Raw genomic sequence first — 16,595 nt, forward strand, 5'->3', positions numbered from 1 at the left:
ATAGCATTTACATTTACTAGGTATTATAAGTAATCTAGAGAGCATTTAATGTATACGGATTATACAGTGTGTCCGTAAAGTCATGGTGCACTTTTGACTGGTCACAGGAAAGCAACAAAAGACGACAGAAATGTAAAATCTGCACCAAATAAAAGGAAAACTCTCCCAGTTTCATACCTATTCAGTGCAGTTCGATGTGGGCTCACACACAGGTTTTTTAGGGCTCCTTAGGTAGCTATCCCGTATAGCCTCTACAGACTCGTCACTGACTGATGGCCTACCAGAACGGGGTTTCTCCACCAAACTGCCGGTTTCCTTCAACTGCTTATCCCACCGAGTAATGTTATTCCTATGTGGTAGTGCTTCGTTATAAACGCGCTGATATTCACGTTGCACTTTGGTCACGGATTCAAATTTAGCGAGCCACAGAACACACTGAACTTTCCTCTGTACCATCCACATCTCGACTGGCATGGCCATGGGCTGCTCCACTGTATACATGGTGTTACATCATCATCTGCGCATGCGCACATGCTACCACATCATCCTACAGAAACTGGGAGGGTTTTCCTTTTACTTGGTGCAGATTTCACATTTCTATCATCTTTTGTTGCTTTTCTGTGACCGGTCAAAAGTGCACCATGACTTTACGGACACACTGTATACAACTACTATGGCATTTTCTCTAAGGGACTTGAGTATCCATGGACTTTGGTGACAGTGGCAGTCCTGGATCCAATCCCCCTAGTATACCAAGGGACTGACTGTACTTTAATATTTGTGAATGCCTCAGTGAGGATTTTTAGCAGCTAGCTGGGGGAAAGAAGTGGTACACAAAAAAGACTGAGTTGTATAAATTTCAAGGGTAGGGCTATCAGAACGAGAAGGGTGGGGAAGAACAGAAGAAAACTCAAGACAAGCATATTCCACTTAACCATCGGGCCTTGATGTGGCCAAGACTGAGTCATTCTGTCACATGTGTGTTTGGGAATGTGCACTATAGATCCCTGGCCCTGATAGTGGAGTTAAAAAAAAAATAACCTGACTGAATGCCCTGAGCAAGGTTAAATATCAAGATAGAGAAAAGGGAATATAAAGGAGAGGAAGGTAGAAAAGGAGGGAGGAAAGGGAGAAGAACAAAGTGAAAATAGCCAAAGAAACGACTTTAAGAGGGACCTATTTGAATAGAATGCCAACAATAATCCTCCCTTTCATAAATAGTTATTTCTGCCATATAATAACTCTTTTTTCCTTCTGACACGAAACATCTGGCTGGACCCGTGACCTGCCGATTTAAAACTCTCTTCTCTTAGCAGGTTTGAGACAGTTCCAGAAAGGAGCCAGAATAGCCACTCAAGACGCCGGACCAGTTCAGTGGAAGAGGGCTCATGTGCTCTGTTTTATATTTATGTTCATTTCCTAAATTGGGTTAATTTCCCTTTGGTTTTATTTTTCATTATCCCAGTAAACCCATGTATATTATCACTCTATTTAATAATCACAGTCTAGAGAAGTTCATGGTAAAAGTACTGCCTTTGCACAGGAGCCTGTTTTATAGAAACCCATGCTGTGAAATACTTTTCTACTGATCATCATCACTCTGCCTGAACAGTGAGGCCAACCACACCGGAAGTCAAACAAAAGGAGGGTCAAGTTGAAATTGCCTGAGAAATGTGTGCAGTATCCAGAAAAGCAAACCATAGTGCGTTTTTGGTGTTTTGTTTTTTGTGTCGTTTTTAATTAAATACAGAAGTCATGTTGTTTCTGCACTTTAAAGCATGGAAGAAATTATCTTCGAGGCAATTGTAACACTTTCTGAAAGTAACCCGTTTCAGATTTGCGATACTGCGATAATGATTGTCTTTTTTTTTTTTTTAATGTACTGTTAAGGTATTACTTTTTTCATGCTTGGTGAATATCTACATTGGATAATGAGGTTAGAAGACAGTGGTACTGATTTCTTTAGGTTGGTTGCTTTGTGGATTTCTTTGGTAGTGATAGTAAATCACATTTTAGATGACCTTGATCATGCATGTCTGTGCATACATGTATACAAACACACTAATGGTAGAAAGCTTTTTTATGTGCTAGGCTATTATATTTAGCAGTATGTCCTTGTAACTAGCCAATATCACAGCTTTTCAAAAATTAAAAGTCACAGTCTTATATTAATAGTCATATTGGCCAATGGAGACATGGCAGAATTGGTATCGATACGTTTTTCAATGCCCGATATAACCTATAAAAATAAAAAGAGAGATTTGAAATGTCAAAATGAATTGACATTTTCTATAAAACATAGTATTTAGCTTATAATTAAAAGCAATCTTGACATCCAAGGTGAATGTTAATCTACCATCTGGGCCAACCTCAAAGCTTAGGGAAAACTTTATTCTGTTATCAAGTTCACAAGAGGTTGTCCTAGATGCTAGCTGAGGTCTCTTCCTTGTCTAAAATCTAAAGAGAATTTTAGTGACAAGGTTGTACAGATGGAATTCCATAGGTATACAAACACCAACTCTGGCTAATGTCTGGAAACAAGAAAAGTAAGCAGAATCCAATATTTAGGAGTCATGACAGTCCCTCCAGCTTTAATATACTGAACTATTTTTTTAATTAAATGTTTGTACTTTTATGATTAGCCATTGGTACTCGCCATAAGTTGATAGTGTTGAAATCGCAAAAATAAATGTAACTTCTACTGGTTTTACCATTTTCCCCAAAAGTCTTGATCAATTCATCTTTTTTACGCATGCAATCGAGACAGCAGATCTTACTTTAGCTTATAAGTGTTTATCCATTCTTCACAATAGATCAGCGATTTTCAACCTTTTTCATCTCATGGCACACACAAACTAATTCCTAAAATTCTGCAGCATACCAAAAAATACATCTTTTGCCAATCTGACAAAAAAAAAATAGGTATAATGTTGATTCATTCACACCGGATGGCTATTGTTGTGTTGACTGTTGTCATTCTTTTTCTTTGATAGTCTAAGGAAAAGAGGTTGATGCCCCTGACTACAGAGTCAGCTCCTGCATGTTTTGAAAATTCTTGTGGCACACCAGTTGAAAACTGCTGCACTAGATGGTAAAAGTACTCCAGGGTCTTGGCAATATGATTTATCATAGCGATAACATAGTGTAGTTCTATAAACTTATACCTCATTTGACTGAACCAAAGTTGTTTTACCACAATGAGGGAGCCTCCCAAATGACTATTTCCTAATCTACAGTATTCCCCTGGGAGAGCTAGCCCAGGGAAGGACTGGCGTGAACAATGCAATGACCATGGCCTTGCAAAGTCTTATTGTTCTCAAAAATCAGTAAAGAGTAGTTGAATTATCTAGCTTTTAACACACCTGGGTCAAAGGAAGGAAAAACCACCAAGCTTGCACAAGTCATCCAGCCACAACAAAGTAGATACGAGTCTATGATAAGATAAACTAGAATCCAAATGTTGTACCTAATTCAACTTTGACTTCCATCATTGGAGTGAAATGGATCCATTTTAATTAAGGCCCATGGTGATGTAACATTGCTTTGTTGTACTTTTGAATGAGAGCTTCTCCTGATCACTATTATATATATATATTTTTTTTTTTTCTAGAAAGTCTAAAGTTGAGAAGAGGATATATCAATCCTGACTTTTATTCCAATATCTGGATGGAATAAGTTTTAGGGTAGAATTTTGCTCAGTTTGGATTTTAATCTTTTGGAAAAAAAACAATCCCATGTTTACCTGTTCAATTACAATTCTCTTTGTTTAACTTTAAGAGGTAAAACTGCAAAGTGACTAGCATGTTCTGTGAATCTGCCATTCCTAAGGATTTTATAAACACTTGATATTTTTCACTGACAGTTGATCGCTGCAATAAATATATATTGTGAAAATGCATCCACAATAAATGGAATTCCTCCAAATGCCTTGCCTCATTTGTTTTTATGTACTATATTAATGCTAAGAGTTATATCTGTTGTAATAAAGAGATAGCACAGCAAACTATTTCAGATTGAGTCTTGGTTTCATTCTTTAAAGAAGAAAAGCCATTTCATATTCTTTTTTTTTTTTAATCTTATACAGGCAATTTTTTACCACAATATTGAAAATTGCTCTGGTATGGACAACTGACCAAACATGTATGGAAAAGGTTAAAGAGATTTTAAAAATTCTTCCAAAAATATCAAATGTTCCTCCAGTCCCAGTGTTCACACACCACCCCTCTTGCTCCTGGGACAGCAGTACTGTTTCCCCAAAGAGAGTGTCTTTTATAGTAGAAATACCCATTTAATATATATCATTTGTTTGCAGAATACTTACTGTTGGCAAGGCAGTGGCAATTAACTACATTTCTATTTAAAGGTGTTTCTTCATAGCAATTTTGCACATTTATGTAGCATTCCTTGGTCTGAAATCTGAGATTCTTCCCAGAAAGGTTTGAAACGGAGAGTCCAGAGCTCCTGAACCATCCCTAAAACCTGCCCATAAGATGGACAGAATTAACTAAGTTGCTGTAACTTAAAAAAAATACTTAGTACTTTTTACTGCCAGGTTCTACCAAGAAGAACGATGGCATATGTGCAGACAATAAGATAGTTATCATCAAAGTCAATTCACAAAATTAAGCAATGAAAAGAATACAATCTGTAGGACTAATACCAAGGTGCGGGATTAGAGGTGGATGTAAATTAATTTTACAACGATATTATAGTCTATTGCAGGGGTCCTCAAACTACGGCTCGCAGGCCACATGCGGCCCCCTGAGGCCATTTATCCGGCCCCCACCGCACTTCCGGAAGGGGCACTTCTTTCATTGGTGGTCAGTGAGAGGAGCATAGTTCCCATTGAAATACTGGTCAGTTTGTTGATTTAAATTTACTTGTTCTTTATTTTAAATGTTATATTTGTTCCCGTTTTATTTTTTTTACTTTAAAATAAGATATGTGCAGTGTGCATAGGGATTTGTTCATAGTATTTTTTATAGTCTGGCCCTCCAATGGTCTGAGGGACAGTGAACTGGCCCCCTGTGTAAAAAGTTTGGGGACCCCCTGGTCTATTGTGTGATGTAGAAACAGGTGTATTGGAGGGTTTTTTCCTACCCTTGCTTCCATGTGTGTTCCAAATGGAAGAATGGGATGAGAAAGAAAAGATCTCATGATCCTAAGTATGTGTTCTTCCAGAAAAGATGACCTAATGAGGTCTTAATTTGTGTCAAGCTTATTATCTGTGTTGTCCAAACAGTCTGTATCCTTCCTGATTATTTTTGTTCCTTTGTTCTATTACTGAGGGGGGAAAAATGTAAAAACCTCCCACTGTGATTATGGATTTATCTGTTTCTCCTTATGGAGAAATAAACTTATTTTCCATATTTTAAGGTCATGTTTTAGGTGCATATACAGCTCTAGAGAATCATTATATATTCCTAGTGATTTAAATATTTTATCACTATGAACTGGATTTCTATGTGTAGAAAAGACGTCTGCCTTTATTTTTTCTATTCTTAATATTGCTCTAGTGGTATTCTTTTGGTTACCATGCACAATATAACTTTGTACACCAACTTACTTTCAACCATCATCCAGTTTTAGATGCCTATCTTTGAAAATCATATGGTTTGAACCCAGGTTTCAATCCAGTCTGATCATCTTTGAGCTTTTACTAAAGAATTTAGTCCTTTTATATTTAATAGAATCATTGATATTTTTGCATTGAAATAGCATCCTAGTTATGTGCCAGCTGTTGCTTTTTCCTCACCTTTGTGCCAGGATTTCTTCTGCTTCCAAGCAAATGCTGAACTACAAGAGGCAGCTGAGAGGCTGGGCTAGACTTCTGGCAAATCAGTGGGGCCAGAGGACAAAAGAATCTTCAACTGTCAAGGATGAGGATTTGTTAAACTACTTCCAGATCATGGGTTCCCAAAGAGCTCATTCCAGAGTGTAAGGATGAGCTCAAAGGAATCTGGTCTTCATAAAGACCACCGCTTGCCTGCTCTCTGGGGAACAATTACGTTGTTCTCGTGGGTAAATAAATTATAAATAATAGACATAAAATGTGACAAGATATTGAGTAACGATTCAAGAATTTAAGATAAAATATTGCAAGGTTTTAGTACATAACTGACAATTATGCAATATATAATTCAGGATTTAGAGGGAGTAGAGAATACTTCAACCTAAGGTAAGCAGAGAGAAAAAAATTGCTTTATTTTCTTTCGTACCCTCAGCAATATACCCAGTGTTCGACATATAGCAGTGCTTGGTAAGTGATAAGGTGATTTCCTGAGAAATGCAGTTCATAAACTCTGCTAGATGTACTGTTGTCAATTTTTGTAGAGTTCCTAGAGATCTGATAGATTAATTTGTCTTATGACATTTTTATTCCCAGATTTATAATTCCTGTAGCAACTCAACCCTGCATCTCGGCTCCATAAAGACTGTTGGCCTCTTACTTTACTCTAATACAGATGTAATAGAATTTTGCCAAAGCATGCTTTTAAGTGATGTCAGTTTTTGTTATCTAGAAATTTCTTCCCCAGAAATATTTCATTGAAATGGGTTTTAGAAGTCCCAACTGATCATTTCTACCTAGATTTAAAAACCTTCATTCAATCATTTCTTCCTGAAGGTACTAAGATAAAAATCATGCAGCCCTGGCCAGGTAGCTCAGTTGGTTAGAACATCATCTTGATACAAGGTTGCAGGTTCAGTCCCTAGTCAGGGCATACACAAGAATCAACCAATGAATACATAAATAAATGGAACAACAAATCGATGTTTTTCTATCTCTCCCTTCCTCTCTCTCTAAAATCAATAATTTTTTTAATTCCAGGGAGCACTGCAGCAAGGCAAGTAGGTGCTCAAGTATCAGAGGGATATGGTGTCACTGTCACCAATTGGAGGTCAGCTAGTCAAATGGTAATGACAGCTAACATTTATTGAGCCCTTACCAAGTGCACAGCACTTACATGTTATTTTTCTCATGTAATCCTCATAACATGATAGGTATTACTGGGTTATTCCCACTTTGCATGTAAATAAATTGAAACACAGAGAAGTTAAAAAGCTTGCTGAAGGTTATGTGGATATTAAGTGGCAGAATATCTTAACCCAGGCAATTGGCTCCTGAGCCCAGGTTCCTAACGTGTAGGCCCCACAATCTCACAAGCGATGAGGATCCCTTGAAAAGCATGAGACTTCACACTGACCCTGGGAACTACTTTATTTTTTGTAGAAGAGTCAGGCAGCACTTTTACTACCTCATTGCCAAGTGTTTAAGAGAATGATGCTTTCCTCTGGTCCCCAAACTTAGACGTATTCTACAAACTAATTATGCAAACTAATTTTACCAACGATAGAAGGATTAGAAAAGATTTCACTGTGGGAATGACCGTTGAGCTGAGTCTTGGTCAATCGACTGGCTGGGACAGATCTCATGATTTGAGCTTAGACACAGCTTGAGAGGTTTAGCCCTATCCTGGGTCTTCCTAGACCCAGACAGTCTGAGAAAGGCCAAGATGAATACTAGATGGGTGACCCCAGGGCTCCCAGGACCTAGTATGGTTTCTTCAGCCAAACTGGGACAAGACCTCTATAGCCACATAACCACTAACTTCTGTGATGTCATAAATAACTCTGTCTAGTCACTTCATATTCTCATTTAAGTCTCTGCTCAATACACTCAAAATAAGTAGACAAAATAAACTAGTCTTAACACAACTTACATTTGGTCATGTTGCCAAAATCCTGATTCCCACACTGATCATTGTGCCTTTTAGAGTCTTGTTTTGGTTTTTCTTCTTTTCTTCCTCTACTTTTATAATATTCCCTTTTTTTTTTTTTTTTTTTTCTGAAGCTGGAAATGGGGAGAGACAGTCAGACAGACTCCCGCATGCGCCCGACCGGGATCCACCCAGCACGCCCACCAGGGGTGATGCTCTGCCCCTCCGGGGCGTTGCTCTATTGTGACCAGAGCCACTCTAGCGCCTAGGGCAGAGGCCAAGGAGCCATCCCCAGCGCCCGGGCCATCTTTGCTCCAATGGAGCCTTGGCTGCGGGAGGGGAAGAGAGAGAGAGAGGAAGGAGAGGAGGTGGGGATGGAGAAGCAGATGGGCGCTTCTGTGTGCCCTGGCCGGGAATCGAACCCAGAACCCCTGCAAGCCAGGCCGATGCTCTACCACTGAACCAACCAGCCAGGGCCTATTATATTCCTTTTATACTGAATGTTTGGAGTTCATAAATTAACTGAAAATTTGAGGAAAAGTTGTTGTAGGGGTAATGCTGCCTTCCCAAAGGTTTAAGCTGGCCGCAGGAGGAATCTGTCCAGTAACCTTCTCTAATAAGAACAGAGAAAAGCAGAACAAAAAATTCAGACTGACAGAAAGTCCTTGGGAAAAGTTTACTCCAGGTATGACCTCCACTTAAACCTAAATGCAAAGAATTTCATCTCGACTACATACTACTATTTGTAATAGAGTAGAAAAGAAAGAAAACGAAACAAGAGTTTAAAAAGAAACAGTTGTTTAAGAAAACCATGTTTAACTTATTAGGTAAGAAAAAAGTCCTAATGAAATCTCTTTCCTTAAAATGATACCGACTTCAGCCAAGCTTTGGTTGAACAGTACTGCCCAGCATTACTCACAGCACTGGTCTCGAAGCATTGGTATTTGCTGCTTTCCCCACCTGGCTAGGTCTTCCCCTAGACATCCACATGGCCCATCCCTTTACTTACTTCCGGTCTCTGCTCAAATACCTCCTGGCCAGAGAAGCTTCCTTGTACACCCCATCAAAAGAGCAACCCCTGCACCAAAGACCTCCCACCCACGTCACTCCCTATGCTTATTTCTCTTCATAGCAGTCATCATCACCTGGGTGTTTGTTTGCCTTCAACTGGTTTGTCTGCCTTTTCCTAAAAGTATATAACCTCCATGCAACCGCCTTACACCAGGAGCTGTCCCCGACAGGAAGTGGGCATTCAATAAATATTTTAATTAATGGAAGAATTATGATTTTTCAGGTTTTTAAATTTTTTTTCTAAGTATTTTTATGCACTAAAATATCTTTTCTCTATAAGACTACTTGAAATATGACCATGTAAAATATTTGGACTAAAAATCATGATTCAATCCCAGCTCTGCTATTAATTTCTTAGGTATCCTGGTTAGATCATTTCTTGGATCTTTACTCTGTATATCTGACATCCTGTGGCTCATAACCATGGCTCTAAAATCCAACAGAAAAAAAAGAGATTCTGTATATAAAAATTATCTGCTCGTGGCACCTTCAGTAACCTACTTATGGCATGAAACAAGGTACAATTATAAAGGGCAACTATCTTTCAAGAGAACTTTATCTGCCATGTGCTCTGGTTTTGTTTTGTTTTCTGGAATGTCCAAACTTGTAAATTGCTGACCTCAAAAAAAAAAACCCAAACCTGTTATTTTTCAGAAACTTACAAAATCTAAAAATATCGACCCATTCCCATGCTTAAGTCCAAATGCTTTGCCCTTTATTCTACTTTCAAACTTGCTATAATTCATGACCTCCATTTCTACACTCCTACAAATCAAATGACATATAATGCCCCAGGTCAGAATCGAACACCTGAAGACTTTTTCCTAGCTACACTACTTGAGAACTTTTATATATATATATTATCAAGCAGAAGATCAGGAGAAAATCAAGATGGGAGGTAGAGAAATAATGTCTAAGTCTGTTATGGGAAGATCATATTTAATTAGATGAGGCCACACCTGTGAAGTGATTTGTGCGGTGGCCTACCAGATTCAATAAATGACTTCAGGTTCAATAAGGTACCTAATGATGATTATATAATATTTAAAGAATCTCTGAGCTGGTAACTTTCAGAGCTGACCCTAGTATATCTGACTCTTCTGTCAAGTATTTAAAGAGAAAATTTACATTTCTGAATTGAATAAAGATTAGTCCCTCAATCGTGCAGAACGCAGCTCTGCGTAGGTTACAAATAAAGACCAAAAAAGCACCAGTCCGAACCAGTCTGTCCTGACACTTCAGGTCGTGCAGAACCCAAGAACAAATCACTGTCGTGCCTTCTCCTCCTAAATTTCCTGCCAGCCCAACCCCACCAGACCCTGGGCTGTTATTTTCACCCAGCTAAAGCATCTCTCTGCCCCTAGTTCCATCATTCCCCAGGGTCTCCGTTTCTCAGGCTGAAATCTCGCTGCGGCTCTTTCCCATCTCGCTATGAGATCCGCCCGGAATCTCGCGAGGGTGGTCCCGTTGCCCTGGTAACGTGCCGCTTTGCCTCATGGTGAAGGGCGTGGCTGGAGCAGCTAAACTGGGCCCGTCGTTATCTCGGGCTGCTCCGGGCGCGGAAGAAACAACTGGCCTGGCCAGAGGACTTGGGGCGGGAACAAGAGGCCGGCCGAGGCAGGACAGTGAAGTGCGTGGTTCTGAAAGACAGCAGATCACAGTCGGGGCGCCGCTTGCAGGAAACACAGCGCACGTGGACAGACCCCTTCCCCCTGAAAAATGAGCTGCTACCGGCACTATGATGTCCAAGCGTGAGCGTGGGAGGAACGCTTTTGACACTAAGAGTTGTGGCTTAATCGTGCCCACCGAGAAAGTCATCGTGCCTGCCCGCAGACCTGCGCGGCGTGGCTGGGCGTGGTGGCGCCTGCTGTTGCTTTTTCTGCCTCAGCTGTGGAAGATACACGTGGAGGGCCCATTAGATCATCAGTGTGAGCCTCCTGAAGCTCAGGTTTTACTTTATAGCAGGTCAGGGCAGTTGGTGCTACCCTATCCAAGAAGTTGGCTGCTTGGGGTGCTCTATGCACGAAAGAGATGTGGTTGTGGCTGGGTTAAGTTATTTATTTATAGCAAGTTAAGGGAATTCACATCCAAAGGTCTGTCTCCCCCTGAGAGGCTTAGCCATCGCTTTAGGACTCCGGTTGGTTAATTACACGCTGATTTCTTCTTTGCAATTGGCTCACTTCATCTGGCTGGGTGCCAGTCAGGTTCCTCAAGTTACAGCCTCCTCTGCAAAATACTGTACCTACAGTTTATTTAGCAAGAATAGCATTTAGTAAGAACCTCCTAGACAGGAAGACCCCTGACCTGTCTTACGTTGCTGTGTCTCATACGTTCATGCGAGGAAATAGAATTGAGATTTATGCCAATCCAGTTTCCCAAATCTATAATCATGGTGAAGCCCCAGGCTGCAACTTCAGCCTCTTAGTCCTGAAGGTCTTAAGACAGACTTCCCTGTTGCATTTGTAGTTATTTGTTATATGGAGCTTGGACTTTTCTTCTATGTAGCCTTGTTCCAAAACATGTTTTTTTTTTAATAAAGTAACTTAGTAAATAGACTGGGAATTGGTAAATTCCTTTGGCCTCAACGAAAATAGAATCTATTATTTCATTGTCTTAGTAATAAACACTTGGGTAGATACTTGCATAGTGAGGGATAATTGTCATCGCCAATACAACCTTCTGATAGCTATAGAAATTTTGGTAAGACAAAATAATTGAATATTAGAACAGAGATATTTTGTATCTACAAAAATATTAACCAAAATATAAAGAACAAAGTCTGCTGTAGGCATTTGAACTGTTGGTCAATTGAAAATTAAGCAGAAAATAAATTTACTGCAACATTTCACTGCCTGAATAAGTAACTAATTTTTCTTTGATTCTGTTTTTTTTTTTTTTTTTTTTCATTTTTCTGAAGCTGGAAACAGGGAGAGACAGTCAGACAGACTCCCGCATGCGCCCGACCGGGATCCACCCGGCATGCCCACCAGGGGCGACGCTCTGCCCACCAGGGGGCGATGCTCTGCCCATCCTGGGCGTCGCCATGTTGCGACCAGAGCCACTCTAGCGCCTGAGGCAGAGGCCACAGAGCCATCCCCAGCGCCCGGGCCATCTTTGCTCCAATGGAGCCTCGGCTGCGGGAGGGGAGGAGAGAGACAGAGAGGAAAGCGCGGCGGAGGGGTGGAGAAGCAAATGGGCGCTTCTCCTGTGTGCCCTGGCCGGAATCGAACCCGGGTCCTCCGCACGCTAGGCCGACGCTCTACCGCTGAGCCAACCGGCCAGGGCCTGTTATCTTTTTAATGCATCAGGATTGTTCTGAACTTACTGCTTTCTGTTATTTAATTGTAAATATAAATAACAGATAACAGGGTGTAAATGATTTGGTTTTGTACCCTGTAAATTCTTTTTCAATTAAATGATTTACTTGTCTTTTATTGTGATTTGGTCTCTTTCTCATAGAAATGAAACATTTCTTCAAATCTTTGAAATGAAAGTTTATTTAGCTGTGTCCTAATAACTTAGTTTTTAAAAGAATTCCACTGTCAATTAACTACAGTTGAATATACTTGGGGTACTAGTTTAATGTAATAAACACTTTCAGTTTAAAAAGAAACCCATCAGTAAATTCCTTAGAAATTGTTTTACAGCCTACCTACATGATAAAAGAAATTTCAAGCCAAATACTAAAGAGATGTTGGAAGATTCAGAAGAGGAAGACTATTCAGATGGAACAATCAGTGATCAAGATGAATCAGTATGTTTTCCTCAACTTTATCTTACTTATTTTGAGATAAAACTTTTGTCACACAGATTCCTGGTAAAAAGTATTATAAAATCAGTTGAATTGTAAGAATCAGTTGGATGTTTCAATCACTTGTCATTGAGGAAAAGACTTTGATTTAAAGCTAAGATATTGCTGGGTACAGTATGCCCCATCTAGAAAGAAAGCCAACATTGACAGTGTTTTTCCGAGAAAAAAAATTAGGATTTCTTCTAAGTTGTAGTAAAATGTGTGTATTAAATCATTATTAGGGTTTGTTTGTTTTTTATGATGCCTGTCCACGTTCTTATACATACTGATTCTACTGTGTTCACCACAATATGTATCAAATACTGTAACCTCCTATGTTTTTACCTACTGTGTAGCTCCATAATAGGTTTAACGTGTCTGATATAACAAAGGAAAGGGGGGAATTAAAAGGGGAAAAACCAAAATGCAGTATTTAAGAATGTTTTGTCTGTTGGGGTGGTGGACACACTATGCAGTATACAGATGATACATTAAATAATTGTATACCTGAAACCTATAACCAATGTCATCCCAATACATTTTAAAAAATGTTTTTAAACTATTTTGTCTGGTTCTAGTCATATTTGTGAGATATTTTCTTCCCATTTCAGTAAAGTATAAATTATCATGTATGTAAGTTAAGGTCCCAAAACTAGCTCCCAAATGATGTAAAACCCTTTAAGTCCATGGCTTCCTGTGTTCCCTTCTTTGTTGTTGTTGTTAATTCCTCTGAATTTAAATTGCCAAATTTACCAAGAACTTTTAAACTTTATTTCTTCCCTACAATCATTAATATGACCTTACCTGTGGAAGAGGAATGAAAGATGAAAACTTTAAGGTTTCAGGATATTTGAAGTGTTGTGTGCTTTGAGACTTGTAACCCGTAATATATTTTATCATTATATATACACATACACACATACATACACACACACTTTTTCTTTTTTTTTTTTGTATTTTTTGGAACTGAGAAACCAGGAAGCAGTCAGACAGACTCCTGCATGCGCCTGACTGGGATCCACCCAGCATGCCCACCAGGGGGCGGTGCTCTGCCCATCTAGGGCGCCACTCCATTGTGGCCAGAGCCATTCTAGTGCCTGAGATGGAGACCATCGAGCCATCCTTGGCACCCGAGGCCAACTTTGCTCCAATGGAGCCTTGGCTGTGGGAGAGGAAGAGAGAGATAGAGGGAAGGAGAGGGGGAAGGGTGGAGAAGCAGATGGGTGCTTCTCCTGTGTGCCCTGACGGGGAATCGAACCCGGGACTTCTACACGCCGGGCCGACGCTCTAGCACTGAGCCAACTGGCCAGGGCCCCTTTATATATATATTTTTTAATTAATGATGAAACACATGCACTCAACTCTGAGTACAAACTAGAAGTAACACATTTCTGGATTTGGAAACTGTTGGTTTTTTAAAAGAGAAGTATTTTAAAACTCTTTTGTTTTAGGATGAGGATACCTTCATGAAATTTATAAGTGAAGATCTCCACCAGTGTGCACTTTTAACAGGTTTGAATTCATCTACATATTCACCCTTCTTATGATATGACCTTGAGTGAATGAAAAATCACAATATGAGGAAGCTAGAAAAAAAAGATTGAATAATATAGAGAATTATTATTGTTATTGGAGAAAAAAGAGAAATGTATTCACTTTTTCAAGAATCTTTTGGAGTTAAAACTTTCAAGGTTTGTTTTAGGTAAACCTGATTTTTAATGAAACGAAATGAAAATGGTCAATACTTTATAAAGGACTTAACATAAGACTTTACCTTGACATTTTTTTAAATAACCAACTCTTTTAATGCATTTACAGTATTAATTGGTGTTATAATGAGCACAATGTTTTAGAACTGCATCTTTATTTAAATAAAGTATGCCTGTATAGAGAGTTCCCTTAAAGTCATTCATTTGCAAATTTACCTGTGTATGTGGGCATCTTGATGTATATTTGATTTTTAAAAATGTATACTTTTTTTTTTAATTTTTTTTAATTAATGTTAATGGGATGACATTAATAATTCAGGATACATATATTCAAAGAAAACATGTCTAGGTTATCTTGTCATTAAATTATGTTGCATACCCCTCGCCCAGAGTCAGATTGTCCTCCGTCACCCTCTGTCTAGTTTTCTCTGTGCCCCTCCCCCTCCCCCTAAATCTCTCCCTCCCTCCCTCCTGTGTCCTCCCTCCCCCCACACCTGGTAACCACCACACTCTTGTCCATGTCTCTTAGTCTCGTTTTTATGTTCCACCAATGTATGAAATCATGTAGTTCTTGTTTTTTTCTGATTTACTTATTTTACTCCGTATAATGTTATCAAGATCCCACCATTTTGCTATAAATGATCTAATATCATCATTTCTTATGGCTGAGTAGTATTCCATAGTGTATATGTGCCACATCTTCTTTATCCAATCTTCTATTGAAGGGCTTTTTGGTTGTTTCCATGTCTTGGCCACTGTGAACAGTGGTGCTATGAACATGGGGCTACATGTGTCTTTACGTATCAATGATTCTGAGGTTTTGGGGTATATACCCAGTAGAGGGATTGCTGGGTCATAAGGTAGTTCTATTTGCAGTTTTTTGAGGAACCACCATACTTTCCTCCATAGTGGTTGTACTACTTTACATTCCCACCAACAGTGTATGAGGGTTCCTTTTTCTCCACAGCCTCTCCAACAAAAAATGTATACATTTAGAGTTGTACTTTCACATACACTAAAATATTTCTCAGAAATGTTCACTATATTTACATTTACAAAGAGTATGAGATACTGATCTAATTTTATTTCCTAATTCATAAATAGTTGCCATTTTGAGTCATGTTCAATAGACTCAAATTTACATTTACAAATAGACAAAGTATGGTCTGTTCACGTAATGGAATATCAGATGCTTAAAACTGTCGGTTGGCCTGACCAGGCAGTGGCGCAGTGGATAGAGCATCAGACTAGGACCTGGAGGACTCAGGTTCAAAACTCCGAAGTCCCCGACTTGAGCACGGGGTTGCTGGCTTGAGTGTGGGATCATAGACATGACCCCATAGTCGCTGGTTTGAAGCCCAAGGTCACTGGCAAGGGATCACTCGTTTAGCTGTAGCCCTTGCCCCCATCAAGGCACATATGAGAAAGCAATCAATGAACAATTAAGGTGCCACAGTGAAGAATCGATGTTTCTCATCTCTCTCCTTTCCTGTCTGTCCCTCTGTGTCTCTCTCAAAAAAAAAAAAAAACTCTGTTGAATAAATGGATCTATATAACAATCTTCAGAAGTAGCAATGGAGGGTAATATTTACAAGTAGTAAGGCTTATGTTCAAAGAGGTTGCATTGGCCAACCAAAATCATGTTAGAAACAAAGTAGGCCTGACCTGTGGTGGCTCAGTGAATAAAGCATCAACCTGGAACACTGAGGTTGCCGGTTCGGAACCCCGGGCTTGCCTGGTCAAGGCACAGATGAGAAGCAACTACAAGTTGATACTTCCCACCCCTCTCCTCAATGGCCTCTCTCTCACTCTCTCCTCCCTAAACTCAATAAATAATAAAAAATATCTAAAAAGCAAAAAAAAGAAACAAAGTGGTAGATTAGAACTCAGTTTGTCTGACTCCTAGTCCAACTGATCTATCTACAATTACACAAAACTAGCCAAGAACTAACTCTAGGTAAAAAACCACATTTCATCGGTGGAAGAGCAAGAGGAATCAGTGTGACAAATGGAACCAAGTATGTGAAAGGTAGAGAAGAAACCCGAAGTGTAGCATCATGAAGGACAAAGGAAATGAGTTTCAGGAAGGGTGATCAACATCAACTGATGCCCCAGTCATCCCATTGAAAGAGAGAGTTCTGCACTGCCTACTTGGGACAACCCCATTGTATTCTATGTGAATTATGTTCCTGGGGCTGTGCACAGTAGCCCCAGAATGAGAACTGAGAAAACATTGTGACTGAGAGTTCACTAGCAACCATTGAGAATATAGTTCCAGTAGGTGGTAAGGAAACATGGTCAGTGGGT

The 16,595-nt window shown here is 39.5% G+C and overlaps 2 protein-coding genes and 1 long non-coding RNA gene across 11 annotated transcripts in view; 2 read left to right on the forward strand and 1 right to left on the reverse strand.

The window, feature by feature from the left end:
* CALD1 (caldesmon 1) overlaps positions 1-4,011 on the forward strand; it is a 223,395-nt gene extending 219,384 nt beyond the window's left edge. For 6 of the 7 annotated variants that reach the window (XM_066262332.1, XM_066262330.1, XM_066262338.1 and 3 more), the window contains one exon: positions 1,314-4,011. In XM_066262332.1, the coding sequence (XP_066118429.1) occupies positions 1,314-1,322 (9 nt within the window). In that variant the 3' untranslated portion in view covers positions 1,323-4,011. The remainder of the gene's footprint in view (positions 1-1,313) is intronic. The other variant, XM_066262336.1, reaches the window with a different exon arrangement.
* Positions 1-16,595, reverse strand: part of LOC136326430 (uncharacterized) — an 80,128-nt gene that overhangs the window by 8,399 nt on the left and 55,134 nt on the right. The gene's annotated exons all lie outside the window — the stretch shown is intronic.
* Positions 12,481-16,595, forward strand: part of AGBL3 (AGBL carboxypeptidase 3) — a 45,640-nt gene continuing 41,525 nt past the window's right edge. For both annotated transcript variants that reach the window (XM_066255272.1, XM_066255273.1), the window contains exons 1-2: positions 12,481-12,543; positions 14,031-14,091. In XM_066255272.1, coding sequence (XP_066111369.1) covers positions 12,481-12,543; positions 14,031-14,091 — 124 coding nt within the window. The remainder of the gene's footprint in view (positions 12,544-14,030; positions 14,092-16,595) is intronic.

Source organism: Saccopteryx bilineata, chromosome 2, assembly GCF_036850765.1.
Source record: "Saccopteryx bilineata isolate mSacBil1 chromosome 2, mSacBil1_pri_phased_curated, whole genome shotgun sequence".
NCBI lineage: Eukaryota > Metazoa > Chordata > Mammalia > Chiroptera > Emballonuridae > Saccopteryx > Saccopteryx bilineata.